The sequence below is a fragment of the Pithys albifrons genome, chromosome 9 (assembly GCF_047495875.1).
Source record: "Pithys albifrons albifrons isolate INPA30051 chromosome 9, PitAlb_v1, whole genome shotgun sequence".
In the NCBI taxonomy this organism is placed as follows: domain Eukaryota; kingdom Metazoa; phylum Chordata; class Aves; order Passeriformes; family Thamnophilidae; genus Pithys; species Pithys albifrons.
Window position 1 is genome coordinate 3,454,220 of NC_092466.1, and position 16,068 is coordinate 3,470,287.

General features: G+C 49.3%; 1 protein-coding gene across 1 annotated transcript in view; it reads left to right on the plus strand.

Annotated features, from left to right (window-relative positions):
* The window catches only part of ADAM12 (ADAM metallopeptidase domain 12), a 214,191-nt gene that overhangs the window by 176,282 nt on the left and 21,841 nt on the right, over nt 1-16,068 (plus strand). Inside the window, exons 12-14 of the mRNA XM_071563503.1 lie at nt 5,461-5,638; nt 12,121-12,210; nt 13,985-14,180. Of these exons, the coding sequence (XP_071419604.1) occupies nt 5,461-5,638; nt 12,121-12,210; nt 13,985-14,180 (464 nt within the window). The remainder of the gene's footprint in view (nt 1-5,460; nt 5,639-12,120; nt 12,211-13,984; nt 14,181-16,068) is intronic.

Here is a 16,068-nt window from a genome sequence, read left to right on the forward strand (position 1 = left end):
AGGTTGGCAGAGGTTGTTGGGAGGAACCAGAAAGGTTGACAGAGGTTGTTTGGAGGAACCAAAAAGGTTGGCAGAGGTTGTTTGGAGGAACCAAAAAGGTTGACAGAGGTTGTTTGGAGGAACCAAAAAGGTTGACAGAGGTTGTTTGGAGGCACCAGAAAGGCTGACAGAGGTTGGAGGAACCAAAAAGGTTGACAGAGGTTGTTTGGAGGAACCAAAAAGGTTGACAGATTGTTTGGAGGAACCAAAAAGGTTGACAGAGGTTGTTTGGAGGAACCAAAAAGGTTGACAGAGGTTGGAGGAACCAAAAAGGTTGGCAGAGGTTGTTTGGAGGAACCAAAAAGGTTGGCAGAGGTTGTTTGAAGGAACCAGAAAGGTTGACAGAGGTTGTTTGGAGGAACCAAGAAGGTTGACAGAGGTTGTTTGGAGGAACCAAAAAAGGTTGACAGAGGTTGTTTGGAGGAACCAAAATGGTTGACAGATTGTTTGGAGGAACCAGAAAGGTTGACAGAGGTTGTTTGGAGGAACCAGGGGAGTTCCACCTCAGCTGACTTTGCTGAGGTATTGCTGCATCCCCTTAGGAAGGAGAATTCATCTGAAATGGAGAGGATGGAAATGAGCTTTGATATTTCATGCCAAAAAAAACCCCATGATGGGCAAAGTGCTGGTGCAAAGAATCCTCTGTTCTTAAATGGGACTTGACCCAGTGATGGTGCCACTTCCTTTGGTTAATGGAGGGAACCACCCACCACAGGCTAAATGTGAGACCACAGAGAGGAAAGTGGCACTTGGGGGGCTTGAATGTTTGAAATATAAATGACTGGGAAAGACCAGGCTCTGTTTCCAAAGGAATCCATTGCCAGGGATCCTCTGACTGCTGGGAAGGTCTTATTTGCAGGAGCACTCCAAGCTGGTTTTGTTGGGAAGTGGGATATTTGTTGCTGGGGCTTACACACATCATTTAAGGACCAAGGACATGCAGGGGAATGCTGTGGATTCCAGAGGGGTTGACAGACTGAAATGATTTTCCTTGCTGTGAACACCCTGAAGGGACTGATGGCAGTGCTGGCACCATTGGAGTTCTGCAGAGTTGTACCCACAGCCAGGAGAGTTTGACAAAATGATCCACAGTGTATTAAATCTGCAGACTCAAATAGTGTAAAAAATGTGTGGGATACTCAGCATTTTAGAAGAGGAATTAGGTTGGGCTAAAATTTCCTTTCTCTTTCCAAGTGCAGAAAAAATAATGATCTGTAAAAGAAAATGTCTTGAGCGAAGAATAATGGAGTGTAAAGATTACAAATGAGTTTTTTACCTCTGCAAGGTTATCCAGTGGTGTCCATGAGCTGGTAGTTGAAGGGCTTTCCTGCAGGACAAGTGTCTGAACTGGCACAGGAAGCACAGACACCCTTCTGTCACATCACCTTTGCTTTGCCATCTTTCCAAGCTCCACATTCACTCCAACATTGTGCCTAATGCTCCTGACATCTGATGTCTGTGGCTTCCCTTCCCACCTGCCAGGCACTTCATGCTTCTGATAAACAGCTTTAAAATGGCAAACACAGCCAAAATGAAGCCTAAAATCACAACAACCAAATGCTATGGCTGTTAGGTGGGATATTTTTGGATTTTTTTGTCAAAAAGAATGAAGAATGGTTGTGTGTCAGAATATCATGGCATTAAAGATCAATCAAGTTTCCAGTGAAACACCAACTGGCATCAACTGATGTGGGATCTTTTCTTGCATGGTGTGGTTACCCTTCAGTTGCTCTGTTTCCATTTGTCTGGGTTTTATTGCTTTATTTTACATTTCCTTGATAAAGGAGAAGTATTTTCAGAAAGTGCCCTCACGTAACATGTGCTGCACTGATGTCAGTGAGGAAATCAGTGTCAGGGGCAGGAAAAGCCAGGAGATGAATGGATGTCTGAGTCCAAAAGAGGAAACAGCCTGAAGTTCCTCTGGGGACAAACACAAACCTCAGCCATTGGCACTGCCCCTGTTTCACCTCTGGCACAGGGCAGGGATCATTCTGTGCCCTGCTGAGGGACAGGCACATCTCCGACCCTTGCCAGTGGTCCTGAGCATTCAGGGGTGCAAAGGAACAGCCGGGTCCTGCCCTCTGGCCACCCCAACCCCTGCAGCGCTCCAGGCTGGGCACAGAGTGGCTGGAGAGCAGCCAGGCAGAGGGACCTGGGGGGACTGAGGGACAGGAAGCTCAACAGGAGCCACCAGTGTGCCCAGGTGGCCAAGAAGGCCAAGGGGATCCTGGCCTGGATCCAAACTAGCGTGGCCAGCAGGCCCAGGGCAGTGACCCTTCCCCTGGACTCTGCCTTGGGGAGGCCACACCTTGAGTGTTGTGTTCAGTTCTGGGCCCCTCAGTTGAGGCAAGAGATTGAGGGGCTGGAGCGGGGCCAGAGAAGAGCAACGAGGCTGGAGAAGGGACTGGAGCACAAGTGCTGTGGGGAGAGGCTGAGGGAGCTGGGGGTGTTCAGCCTGGAGAAGAGGAGGCTCAGAGGTGACCTCAGCACTGTCTGGAACTGCCTGAAGGGAAGTTCTGGCCAGGTGGGGGTTGGTCTCTTCTCCCAGGCACTCAGCAATAGGACAAGGGGGCACGATGGGCTCAAGCTCTGCCAGGGGAAATTGAAGTTGGAGAGCAGAAAGAAATTCTTTGCAGAGAGAGTGCTCAGGCATTGGAATGGGCTGCCCAGAGAGGGGGTGGATTCCCCATCCCTGGAGGTTTTTCAGCTGAGCTTGGCCGTGGCACTGAGTGCCATGATCTGGTAAAGGGACTGGAGTTGGACCAGGGGTTGGACTGGATGATCTGGGAGGTCTTTTCCAACCCAATCCATTCTATGATTCTAAAGAGGTGACAGCTTTGACTGGGAGCTGTTCCCATGATCTGTGTGTGGCTGAGAGGTGGCACTTGACAAACTGCACTAATTGTGATCCTGAGTGATTTCAGCCCCTGTGAGTCGTGTTGGTGGCACCTCAGTGGGTGTCAAAGGCAACCTGTGCCACTGGGGGCAGGATCCTGCCTGGCTGCTGCTGCTGCTCTCCTTTGGTCACACTTTGATAGGAGCTGTGTCTGACCAAGCTCTCAGCAGAATTTCTCAGGCAGATCTCTTGATTTTTCCCTGGTGTTTCAGGCTGCACATCCCTCTCCTTGTTCCCAGCCACGCACACAGCACTTGGGGAGCTTTCTTTCCAGTCACAGTAAGGGTAGGGCAGAGTTTGGTGTCCTGTGCAGAACAGCTCAACACCAAATGGTCAGCAGGAGGTTTTCCAAGTGCCTTTATTTCTGTTCCATTACTGTGAGTACCTCCCCTGTTCTCCCTCAGGGCCCAGAGCTGCAGGTCCAGCCTGACTCCCCCCTCATGCTCCTCTGAGATTTCTTTATTTATTTTAGACTCTGTCATTCTGCTGAAACACTGATATTTTCCAGAAATCAGCTTTTTAAATGGAGATGCCTATTAATTTCTGAAGTCATAAGTCAGTGAAACTCAGAACTGTTTAGTTTACCTTGACAAGCCCTGTAGTGATACAGAAAAATTATTTTCTTCTCCAGAGTCATGTTAATGTTCTTTTCCAAAGAGCTGACTGTTTTATTGCAAAAGTGACTGTTAAAGAGGTAATTTTAAATAGGCACAAAATAAATTCTGTTCTGTAAGGCACCCATAACCTTCTGGAAGATCCTAATTAACTTCCTTATGGAAGCCAGCATGGGAAGCTCTATTGCATTTGGAGTTGTCAAACTGTTCTTCCCTTTTAATAGAAATGATCCCTTTCTGATACCTACAGGCATCATCATTCCCAAACCAAGCTTTTCATTTCAGGATATTGGAACCAGCAGTGGATTGATGGGAGTCTGGAGCTCAGCAGAGCAGAATTTCCATCTGTTATCTGGCTTGTCTGTGCAGATAATAGTGCTGATAGCACGTGGGTGACACAGAGCATGTAGTGAGCAAAGTGAGGGAAATAAAATCACCAGGTTGGCTCCTGTGCTGCCCAAATGGTGAACTGCTGCTGGCCCAGGGGGTGGCAGTGATGGAGGTGCCAAGTCTTGGGGGAGATGCTGTTGTACAACGTTGTTGGGATACAGATTCAGCATGACCATGTGGACTTGGGGTATCAGGAAGGAATTCCTGGCTGGGAGGGTGGGCAGGCCCTGGCACAGGTGCCCAGAGAAGCTGTGGCTGCCCCAGCCCTGGGAGTGTCCCAGGCCAGGTTGGACAGGGCTTGGAGCACCCTGGGCTGGTGGGAGGTGTCCTGTGCATGGCAGGGGGTGGGATGGGATGAGCTCTGAGGTTCCTTCCCACCCAAACCATTCCATGATTCCATATTCTGGTTTATATCAGATTTTGGGAAGGAATTGCTGGCTGGGAGGGTGGGCAGGCCCTGGCACAGGTGTCCAGAGAAGCTGTGGCTGCCCCAGCCCTGGGAGTGTCCCAGGCCAGATTGGACAGGGCTTGGAGCACCCTGGGCTGGTGGGAGGTGTCCCTGCCCATGGCAGGGGTGGCACTGGGGGGGCTTTGGGGTCCTTCCAACCCAACCCAATCAGTGATTCCATGAATCCATGACATCTCAGTGCAGGAAGGGCACAGCAGCCTTTGGGACACCCCAGTGATGGCCAGACCCAGGTGTCCCTTTGTCTCTTCTCTGTGAGTCACTCTGCAAACATTCATTAGCAAAACTGGAACCCCCAGAGCAGAACACCAATTACCTGCTGCTGTTTGCAGTGCACAGATCATTGTGTCCCCATGGTCTGTGTGTTTGGAAAGGACACCCAGGCCACCCTGTGCCTGCCCAGCAGGGCCCAATCCTGCCCCCAGCAGGGGCAATTCAAACCCTGGGTGTTGGCAGCAGTGCCTTCACATGCTGATCTAAAATAAAACCTGGCTGTGCTTTAATCATGCAGTTCCCAAGCTTGATTTTGATGACTTGAAGTAGAGACTCTTCTCAAGTAACAGTAGTTTTTTTTCTTTTATTCTTTTTATTTCCTGGAAAGTGCAGGAAATTTGCTGTTCTGCAGAGCAAGATGAATGAATTTACTTTTGGAGGCTGAGTTTTCCAAGAAGGATCAGGATGTTTTGCAGTCCTGTAAATGCAGGAATATACTTGCAAGCCCAGCATTTCTTTAGGCTCAGGATAAAAATTTGCATTATAAGTCCATATGCAAAAGAAGGAGAAGGAATTTCTAATGTGAGCACTTCCAATCCTTAACAGCAGCTACAAATTGGAGTGGAAAAAAAATGGAAAATCCCTTAATCATAGTCAGGAATTATTATAAATGGGTTTGGCTCAGTTGTTACATCTCAGTCTTGTGTTAAAGGGTGACAAGAAGTGCACACAATCCTCTGGTTAATGCACAGTTGTGCTGAAAGGTCACCAGAGTGAGAGCAGAGAGAGGTTTCCATCTAATAACGTTCCCTTCCTTTTGTCTCTGTGTGTTTTTCTCCCAGCTATCCATTTCCCATGGTATTCAGTAGCTGCAGCAGAAAGGACCTGGAAAACAGCCTGGAAAAAGGAGTGGGAATGTGTCTCTTTAACCTGCCTGAAGTCAAGGAGTCCTTTGGTGGCCAGAAGTGTGGGAATGGCTACGTGGAGGATGGAGAGGAGTGTGACTGTGGGGAGCCTGAGGTGAGACCCCCCTGGGAGCCACTGCCCACCCCCTGCCTGCAGCTTTGGGCACTGAGGGACTGGTTTGGTGGGTTTAACTCTGGTGGAAAGTAGAATTCTCTCTTCTCTGCTTCTCTTCCATCAACTTGGACCTGGGAGTGCTCCGAAGTGAAGGGAGTTTCTCTGGACTTGCATTTGAGTTGCTGAAGTTCAGGCAGGGCTTGAGCTAAGAATGTTCTGAGTTCATCCTTAGAGGACAAACTCTCATGGTTTGTCCAACAGGTTGTCCATGACCATCTTGTTCCTAATCCCTGGAAGTATTAGCTCATCAGCCAAACTCAAACTTGTGAACAGAATTTCTGCCCAAATTGTGCCCAGATTTCTCACAATGTGTTAATTGAAGGTTTGTTTCCATCTGTAAAAGTCACTCATATATTTATATTAATATCAATTTAACCATAGAAATTGTGGAATCATGGGATGGTTTGAGTTGGAAAGGACCTTAAAGATTATGTAGTTCCAAATCCCCTGCAATGGGCAGGGACACTTCCCACCAACCCAGGGTGCTCCAAGCCCTGTCCAACCTGGCCTGGGACACTCCCAGGGATGGGGCAGCCACAGCTTCTCTGGGCACCTGTGCCAGGGCCTGCCCACCCTTATATACAACAGCGTATAAATATTAATATTGCCCATGTATTTTTTCATTGCAACTTCAGCTTTTAGGTACAAGACCTTTCCCTCCTCCACCATGAGATGTTTCTTTCCCCTGACTCACAGGAACAGCCTTCCCTGACCCCCAGAGGGGATGCTGCTGCTTCAAAACCATCCCACTTAGCTCAGAGCCTGTGTCAGAGGACTCCTCAGGGCAGGAGGGGACAGGCCACAGCTGGGGGTCAAACCCTATCCCAGCTGACATCCTCATCCCTTTCACATCCCACCCTCACTGGCCGTGTCCAACCCTTTCACATCCCACCCTCATTGGCCATGTCCAACCCTTTCACATCCCACCCTCATTGGTCGTGTCCAACCCTTTCACATCCCACCCTCGCTGGCCATGTCCAACCCTTTCACATCCCACCCTCACTGGCCATGTCCAACCCTTTCACATCCCACCCTCACTGGCTGTGTCCAACCCTTTCACATCCCACCCTCACTGGCTGTGTCCAACCCTTTCACATCCCACCCTCACTGGCTGTGTCCAACCCTTTCACATCCCACCCTCATTGGCCATGTCCAACCCTTTCACATCCCACCCTCATTGGCTCTGTCCAACCCTTTCACATCCCACCCTCACTGGCCATGTCCAACCCTTTCACATCCCACCCTCATTGGTCGTGTCCAACCCTTTCACATCCCACCCTCACTGGCCATGTCCAACCCTTTCACATCCCACCCTCACTGGCCATGTCCAACCCTTTCACATCCCACCCTCTTTGGTCGTGTCCAACCCTTTCACATCCCACCCTCATTGGTCGTGTCCAACCCTTTCACATCCCACCCTCGCTGGCCATGTCCAACCCTTTCACATCCCACCCTCGCTGGCCATGTCCAACCTCCCTCTGCTGAAGTGAGTTAAATGCAGCTCAGATGAGGGATTTGCCTCCTGTGCCAAACACAGCTCTGCAGACACCAGAGATGGGGCACTTCCCACACCAAGGCATTGCTGCATCCTGCCTATAGTGTTGGATTTATCCAGGCCACAAGGTTTTCCTGGCAGTTCACTCACTCTGGAGGGTAACAAGGCTGGAGCAAACAGGCTTATCTTCTTGTTTGAAGTCAATAGAGTGCAAGCAGCTTGCAAATGTCTTGCTAACCCCATTATCTGTCTTGTTTTCATTTCTGAATTTTAGTGATACCTTTTTGAGTCAAAGCCACTTATTGTCAGCAAGCCCTGACTTGATTTGCCTCTTCTTTCTGTCTTTTTTTCTTTTTTAATTATATTGGAAATATGCAGATTGGATGCATTAAATTCATTTGGGATTTACTGCTATAATCCAGGTGGTTCCAGAAAGCCCCTGGGATTAGTTAAGAATTCACTGCCCAGTCCTCTATACCAGCTGAGCTTTGTCAATAGTGTTGCAGTATTTTATTGCATGGAAAGCTGTGCAATAACATACACTGGCTGTATTTTATCAGGGATCAGAATTAAATATCATTCTGCATAGTAGATAGAGGTTGTTCCTGCCCATGGCAGGGGGGTTGGAACTAAATGAGTCCTTGGTCTCTTCCAACCCAAACCATTCTATAATTCAGGTGGAATACTGGGAAGGAATTCCTGGCTGGGAGGGTGGGCAGGCCCTGGCACAGGTGCCCAGAGAAGCTGTGGCTGCCCCATCCCTGGGAGTGTCCCAGGCCAGGCTGGACAGGGCTTGGAGCACCCTGGGCTGGTGGGAGGTGTCCCTGCCCATTGCAGGGGTGGGATGGGATGGTGTTTAAGGTCCCTTCCAACCCAAACCAGTCTGGGCTATAAAGCCAGGCTGGGAGAGCTGGGGGGTCACCTGGAGAAGAGAAGGCTCCAGGGAGACTTGAGAGCCCCTTCCAGTGCCTAAAGGGGCTCCAGGAGAGCTGGAGAGGGACTGGGGACAAGGGATGGAGGGACAGGACACAGGGAATGGCTTCCCACTGCCAGAGGGCAGGGATAGATGGGATATTGGGAAGGAATTCCTGGCTGGGAGGGTGGGCAGGCTCTGGCACAGGTGCCCAGAAAAGCTGTGGCTGCCCCATCTCTGGGAGTGTCCCAGGCCAGGCTGGACAGGGCTTGGAGCACCCTGGGCTGGTGGGAGGTGTCCCTGCCCATGGCAGGATTGGCACTGGGTATTTCTTGGTCTCTTTGAACTCAAACCATTCTCTGATTTTCTGATTCTAACTTAATTTTGGATCATATGACCAAAAGTGTCTGATGTGCTCCAGTGTCTGTGGAAGGAGGGTTAGTGTAGATTACAGGTGGAAAGATAAAAGAAGAAGAGAATTAACAATCCCTGGTCCTTGAAAGGTGAAAAAGTGGATGCTTTTATAACCAGCTGCAAGGGGGATCAGAGAACTACAAACTGGTTACTCAGAAGTCAGACAAATTATTTCCACATGTTATGAAGAGCTCCTGCCCAAACAGCTGTGACGTGCCAGGGATGAGTCAACGTGGCTTTTGTGTCAGGAAATCTTGACTTAGGAAATCTTGTCTTAGAAAATTTTATCTTCTAAACCTTTCTCAGTGCCACGAAGGGCTTAAGAAGTGCATGGAGAAGGGATGGTGCTGTCACTGCAGCCTGTTAGGAATTCAGAGAGGCTTTGGACCAAAGCTTTCACCAAAGCCTCTCTAGGAGATCAAGCAGGTGTAGGATGAGAGAAAATTGCATGGACAAAACCTGGTTTAGGAGGTAGGAAATACAGCCAGGTGTAAATCACCCATTTTATACAGGGGAAGGAGCTTTGCTGTGATGTATCCACGAGATGTGTCCTGGGGACTACACAATTCAGGGGTTTTCATAAACAGCCTGGGAAGAAGAGCAGTCTGAATTTGCTGCTGGTATTAGTTAGGCTGGTAGGGATGAAATCTGGCTGTGAAGGACTGCAGAGAAACCTTCTGAGACAGCTGGCCCAGGCATTAAGATGAGGAATGGGACTCGCTGAGGAGTGATGCACATTGCAGAAATCACAAAGCAGATGATGGACTCAGAGCTGACTCTGACCACAGAGGAACAAGACTTCATATTGCAATAAATAGTCTCATGAAAATGTCAGCTCAGTGCTCCAGAGTGGTCTAAAAGGTAAATAGGCTGTTAGAAAGTACTAGGGGAGAAATAGGGAAACAAAACAAAGCACCAGCGGAGCTCCATAAATCTGCTGTGCCTGGAACTGCATGGGCAGGTTTTCCCTTCCCCTCCCTGATCTCGGGCAGGATAAAACAGAGTGGAAGAGAATGAAAGGAAAGCAATAAGCTGGTTCAGAGTTTTGGAGGGGCTCTGCCTGGAAAAGAGGAAAATTAAGGAAAACGTGACAAAACCGTGATAAAATCATGAGCAAAATGGAAAAGGTGAGAGAGGAGCAAATTCCCCCACAAGAAATGTGCAAATGAAGTTAGAAAAGGGCAGGTTTGGAACAAGCAGGAGGAGCTGCTCCCCTGACTGTGGTTCCTTTCCACTGCCTGTTACAGGGGCTAAAAATCCCCCTGGAGCCAAGGGAAGGGCTGGAGGTTGGAATTGTGCCTCGTGTGTTTGCTCACCTTGTCCTTGAGCATCTTCTGCTGGTTGCTGCCAGGGGAAAACAAGGAGAGGAGGGTTATAGGCTGCCTCAGTGGGGTCTGTCTTGTGTTCTTAGAAAAGAGAGGCTGAAAACAAGGTGTCCTGCCTACAGGAGAGTCTCTGGCATCACCCAGGTGACACTGGAATTGCTCTGGCATGAATCTGTTTGAGTGGCCTTGAGCAGCCAGGAGAGCTCAAACCCCCTCCCATCATTGCTGCTTTTTCCAACAAGAACTAATAGTAATAAACTACAGCACAGCAGTCATTTCTCCAAAAAATCATTTCCCCCCACAAGCCTGGAGAGCCTTTCCTGTTTGTTTTCCTGTTTATGTTAAAACCATTCCTGACAATTTGATAGCCCAGGCACAAAAACTATTTACCAAACTCATTCCCTACAATGAGGAATAAGTGAGTGAGCAATTGGAAAATTCACAGGCTGTTGTAACATCACTCAAAAGAGCTGGGTCTTTATCCCAACCTGCCTCTGGAATGCTGATTGCTCTCCATGGCTGGTGCAGGGGCAAAGGAGCTGTTTCAGAAGGACCTGAATGGGACTGACACTGCTTTCCTCCTCTCTGCTTTTCTCCCATTGCTTCTGAGGAGAATTATGAAATGTGTTTAAGTGCAGCAGCTGCACAGGAACATTTCCATATCCTGCTGCCTTCCAGCATGATCAAAAATAGGGGCAGGAAGTTGTTCCACTGCTTGGGAGCAGCACAGTCAGCTTTGTACATCCTGGCAGATATTATCCAAAAAAGATATTATCTAAGGAAGATATTATCTAAGAAAACAGGGAGATGCTGAAAACCGTTTTGCTCTTCACTTGGGAGTGCAGAGCTGGCCTTGCCTTCCCCTTGGAAAGCTTCACAGAAGCCAAAGAAGTGAGAAGAGGCTGTGAACATCACTCTAACCCATTTATTTTTCCTCTGTTCCCTGTATTGTTAGTGATCCCTTGCTAAGTCAAACAGACTTAACACAGCTGAAGAGCAATTTTATCTGCTGCTATTTCTGTTCCTGAGATGAGATTCCAGCTCAGCTGATGTAACTTGCAGCTTGTGAGAATAACCTTGGAAAAACAAATCCATTATTTTCTAAAACTCCTTATTACCTCGTTCTGCTGAGAATAAAGTTTGCCAAAGCCCACACATGGCACCGTCTAATCCCTAAGTGTGAAATTGGGATGTATCAGGTAGTGAGACTGCAATTCATACTCATTGCCTTTCTCAGAGCTCTATTACTGGTGTGTCCTGATAAGAGATTACAGGGAGCAGTGTCACCAGCTGTGTCTGTGGCAGCCCCAGAGAGCAGCTCTCACAAAACAGAGCCGTGATGCTCCACAGCTGCCCCACAGGTGCTGGATGCTCCCTGGGGGCAGGGAAAACATTCCCTCTGCTTTCCATGGCAATGCCGTGAGAGACCCCAACAAAACAGACTCCAGCCAAGTTAGTGTGGGATAAAATAAAAAGGTAAATTCTTTAATGTCTGGGCTTAGGGCTTTTAGGAATACATGATGACATGACCCCTGAACACTGATTTCCATGGGTTTTATAATGATGTCCACACAATCCCCAGTTCACACATCTCTCAGTCCAGCCCCGTCCTGCTCCTGGTCACACCTCCTTAGGATTTGAGGCTGGGGTCAGTGGGACCCCCTCTTCATCATTCTCTTCTTCCTCAGCACACGAAGGGCTCCTGGAGGTTTTCCAGTGCTCTTAGACCCAAGGTTGTTGGCTTATTTTTATATCTTGTTCTGCAGGCCTTTTGATATTCTTCAACCTTGTACCTTGAAAAGAAGTCTAAAGAGCTAAAAGAATTTGTGGTAGGGATTAGGATACATAAACAATGAACTTAAGCTGCTAGAACTATTAACACACTAAATGTGCTTTTTTACTACAGTTACAAGTACCTCTAAAATTTATAAAAATGGAAGAAATTAAAAACCCCATGGGCATCAATGGAAATAACCCCCCCCAGTACTGCATCAGCATTGGTGTCAGGGTGCTTGAGCTGTTTGTGACATCTGGGATTAGCTCCAAAGCTGGAATAAACCAGGTTCCCTCAGCGGCTTCCCTGGACTTTCTGCACTGCCTGGGCTTGTTCAGTCCAAGGGCAGACAAGGCTGTTTGGATCAAGTTGTCGAATTTCATGCATAATTCACAATTTCACGCCTGGCTTTCCTCGGCAGGGCCATGGGCAGCCTCTTGATTTATGGCTCGTTGGGGCTGAGGGTTGTCTGCTCTAAATGTGTGCTCTGCTTTTCCCCAGGAATGCACCAACCAGTGCTGCAATGCCACTACCTGTGCCCTGAGAGCGGGAGCCGTGTGTGCCCACGGGCTCTGCTGCCAGGACTGCCAGGTGAGCCTGGCAAAGGGACCTGCTCTGGGCTGGGGAGAGGGCAGAATTCCATGGGTTTTCCACCTGCAGAGAAGATGGAGAACAAGCAAAGTGCTATCAATAAGCATTGATACACATGCAAGTCATGTAAGTAATTAAAAAACAAACCAAAAAGAGAAGACCAACAGAGTTTTTAAATGGTATCTCTGCTATTTGTGGCCCCTTCTTTTGCTCACACAGAACTTCTTTTTTCTCCTGAGCTTTTGCATCCTTGATTTTTCCCATGCTTACATGGCAGGCAGTCATTAAATGCTGAACTGCCTTTTTGGGGAAGGCTCTTAAAATATTAATTCTATCAACAGCATATGTATTTTTAATAGCAGATCATCAGCTCTTGTGGTGTCCAAACATACTCTAAAAGCCAACTTGCCACAGGCGTTTACCTGCCTGAATTCTCATGCCATCCCTTGCACATGGGCTAGTAAAGCATTCAGGAGTTCCCCTGGTGCCTGTGGCAACCCCCTGCCCAAGAGCTCAGAGCAGCAAGTGCTCACACAGCGAGCAAATGCTTTTTAGCAAATCAATCTTCATTTCTCTTCGCTTTTTACCAAAGGGGAAGTGATTAAAGTTCAGGGCTGCTCCCAGAGCACACCCTTCCTTGTGGCTGGTGCTGAGGGGTGAATGCTCACACTGGAACATTCCAGCGTTGCCTCCCAGATGCCTTCAGCTCCAAAATAAGGCAGTTTTCCAGGGAAACTGGGACAGGACAGGAACAGTCACATGGATTAGTTGTGTGATTAAGTTCATAGAATCACAAAATATGCTGAGTTGGAAGGACCCACAATGACCATCCAGTCCCACCCCTGGCCCTGCACAGACACCCAGCAATCCCACCCTGTCCTCTGAGAGGATCATCCAAACCCTCCTGGAGCTCTGGCAGCCTTGGGGCTGTGCCCACTGCCCTGGGGAGCCTGGTCAGTGCCCACCACCCTCTGGGGGAAGAACTTGCCCTGAGATCCAACCTGACCCTGTCCTGGCACAGCTCCAGCCATTCCCTGGAGTCCTGTCAAGAAGAGATCAGTGCCTCCCCCTCCTGAGGAAGCTGTACCTGCAGTGAAGTCTCCCCTCAGTCTCCTCCATTGAAGAAGAAGTCTCTGATGAAGTTGAAGACCATGATGCCCATGACAGCAACATTTCCATGAGGGAATGTAACTCCACAGAATCCTTAAGGTTGGAAAAGTCCTCCAAAATCATCCAGCCCAACCTTTCATCCCAGGAAATCATCAGGCATCTGGAGTCAAGTGGGCTGGTGGCTTCATGAGCCCTAACCCAGCACAGTGTCCCATGGTCAGCTGGCTGCCCTGGCCCTGCAGTGCTGCCACAGCCATGGGCAGAGAGGTCTCTGATGTGACTTTGGCCAGTGCCACAGACCATCCCTGGTGTCTCTGTGCTCGTGGGTTCAGTCCTGATGGAGGAGCCACCCTGAAAATATCAGGGCTGGGTTTAACTCCTGCCCTGAGCTGTGTTTGCAGCTGCAACGTCATTGTGACCCTCCTTCCTGCCCAGTTCAGTCCTGATGGAGGAGCCACCCTGAAAGCATCAGGGCTGGGTTTACCCCTTGCCCTGAGCTGTGTTTGCAGCTCCAACTTCAGCGTGCCCCTCCTTCCTGCCCACCCCTCCCCAGGCCGTGTCACATCAATGCCATGAAGGAGCTGTGCAGCCCTCGCCGTGGGCTGGGCTGGTGTGGGGCTGCTCTGGCCATGGCACAGCACTAAAGTTGGGCTTTGTTTTGCAGCTGAAGCCAGCAGGGATCCCCTGCAGGGAGTCCAGCAACTCCTGCGACCTGCCCGAGTTCTGCACGGGCGCCAGCGCGCAGTGCCCGGCCAACGTCTACCTGCACGACGGGCACTCGTGCCACGGTGTGGACGGGTACTGCTACAATGGCATCTGCCAGACCCACGAGCAGCAGTGCATCACCCTCTGGGGCCCAGGTGAGGGCAGAGCAGAGGGGCTGGCACATTGGGGTCACCCTTTGGAGGGGTAAGGGGAGTGCTAATGATGGTCAGAAGAGATCAGGCACAGCAGCATCAGAATCACAGACTATTCACTGTCTGGAACTGCCTGAAGGGAAGTTCTGGCCAGCTGGGGGTTGGTCTCTTCTCCCAGGCACTCAGCAATAGGACAAGGGGGCACGATGGGCTCAAGCTCTGCCAGGGGAAATTGAAGTTGGAGAGCAGAAAAAATTCCTTCCAGAGAGAGTGCTCAGGGATTGGAATGGGCTGCCCAGAGAGGGGGTGGATTCCCCATCCCTGGAGGTTTTTCAGCTGAGCTTGGCCGTGGCACTGAGTGCCATGATCTGGTAAAGGGACTGGAGTTGGACCAAGGGTTGGACTTGATGATCTTGGAGGTGTTTTCCAACCCAATCCATTCTATGATTCTGAGCTGGGAGGGACCCCCACAAAGATCATCGAGTCCAACTCTCAAGTCAATGGCCCACACAGGGGATTGAACCCGTGACCTTGGCATTATTACAGCCAAGTTTTAACCAACTGAGCTGATCTCAGGGTCTGTCTCAGAAGGCTTAGGGTTTATTTTTAGTTACACCTTCACTTTTTATATACTTTTGTATCCAACATGCTGTGATAGTTTTGATCCAGGCCTTCCCTGGTAACCAGGTGTAACCAGGGAAAGGCTCTCCCAGGTGTTCCCCACCTGTTTTGTCCCTCCCACCTGACAAGGGAGGATATCAGAGAGGGAGAGAGGAAGTGGCTGGGCTTCTTCTTCTGGGGGTGAGGGTTGAGAGCAGGGAGTTTGCTGCTTTCAGTCCCTTGTCAGAGCCACACAGGAGATCAGAAACACAATATGAGAGGGAGAGAGAGAGCGAGCATGAAAAAGAGCTGGCCTTCTTCTGAGAGTTGTTGGTAGGATTGTATTGTACTGGTTTGTTTGGGGGGTGGGTGGGGGTGTCTAGTTGTACCTATTTGTTCTGTTTTGTCCCTTTGTTGTCCCTGTTTTCCCCTTTCCTTTCCCCCTGGAAGTTTTCCTATGTTGGGTGCAGGTTGTGTCTATATAATTGTAATCATTTAGAAATGTACACACATACTCTGATTTAATTCAGTTTCTTTCAAGTTTTTTTTTTTTCTTTGAGGAGTAGAGGGAGAAGGAGAGGCAGCTCAGGGGCTGGGAAGCCAAAAGAAAACCAAGCCACATGTCATGACACTATTGGTTAGTCAGTACCTGAAATACATGGAAACATTTTACTGGCTACAAGTTATCTCACATTCTACGGGTCCTCTCTGGTCCTTAAGGGTGAACTCATGAATTATCTCAGACACTGGAGGATCCACACACACCCTGTCACCCCCACACTGGCACAGAGGGATGGGGGGAAAACAAACCCTGTGGTTGGGGGGGTTTGTACAGTGCCAGTCTGTGTCTGTTCCCCTCTGCAAAGGGAGAGCTGAACAATGAGCAGATCACTCTGGGATTCATTGGAGCCTTGATTTGCTGTCCTGTTCCTTTCTTGCAGCAGGAGGCAGAGAGCAACAATAAGTAAGCTCATTCTGAAACAGGCTGAAAATGGGGAGGTGAGAGCAGACAAATCATTTTATGGTGGCTTTGATATGGCCTCAGTCACCCTGCAAAGGGCTGAATGCTCTTGGCAGGGTGAAGTCACTTCCCTTTCAGGCTGTGTGTGAGCCTCCTGCTGTGCTCATCTGCAGAGTGTGTGTCTGCCTCCATCCCAAAGCAGGGCTCAGGATCTGACCTTAGCACGAGGCTCTGGTGTCACTGGGTGTGTTTTCCAAGGTGGGATTACCTGGAAACAAAGGGATTTCATTGCCCTGTGGGAATTTACTTCCTTTTTGCAGAAATCTAATG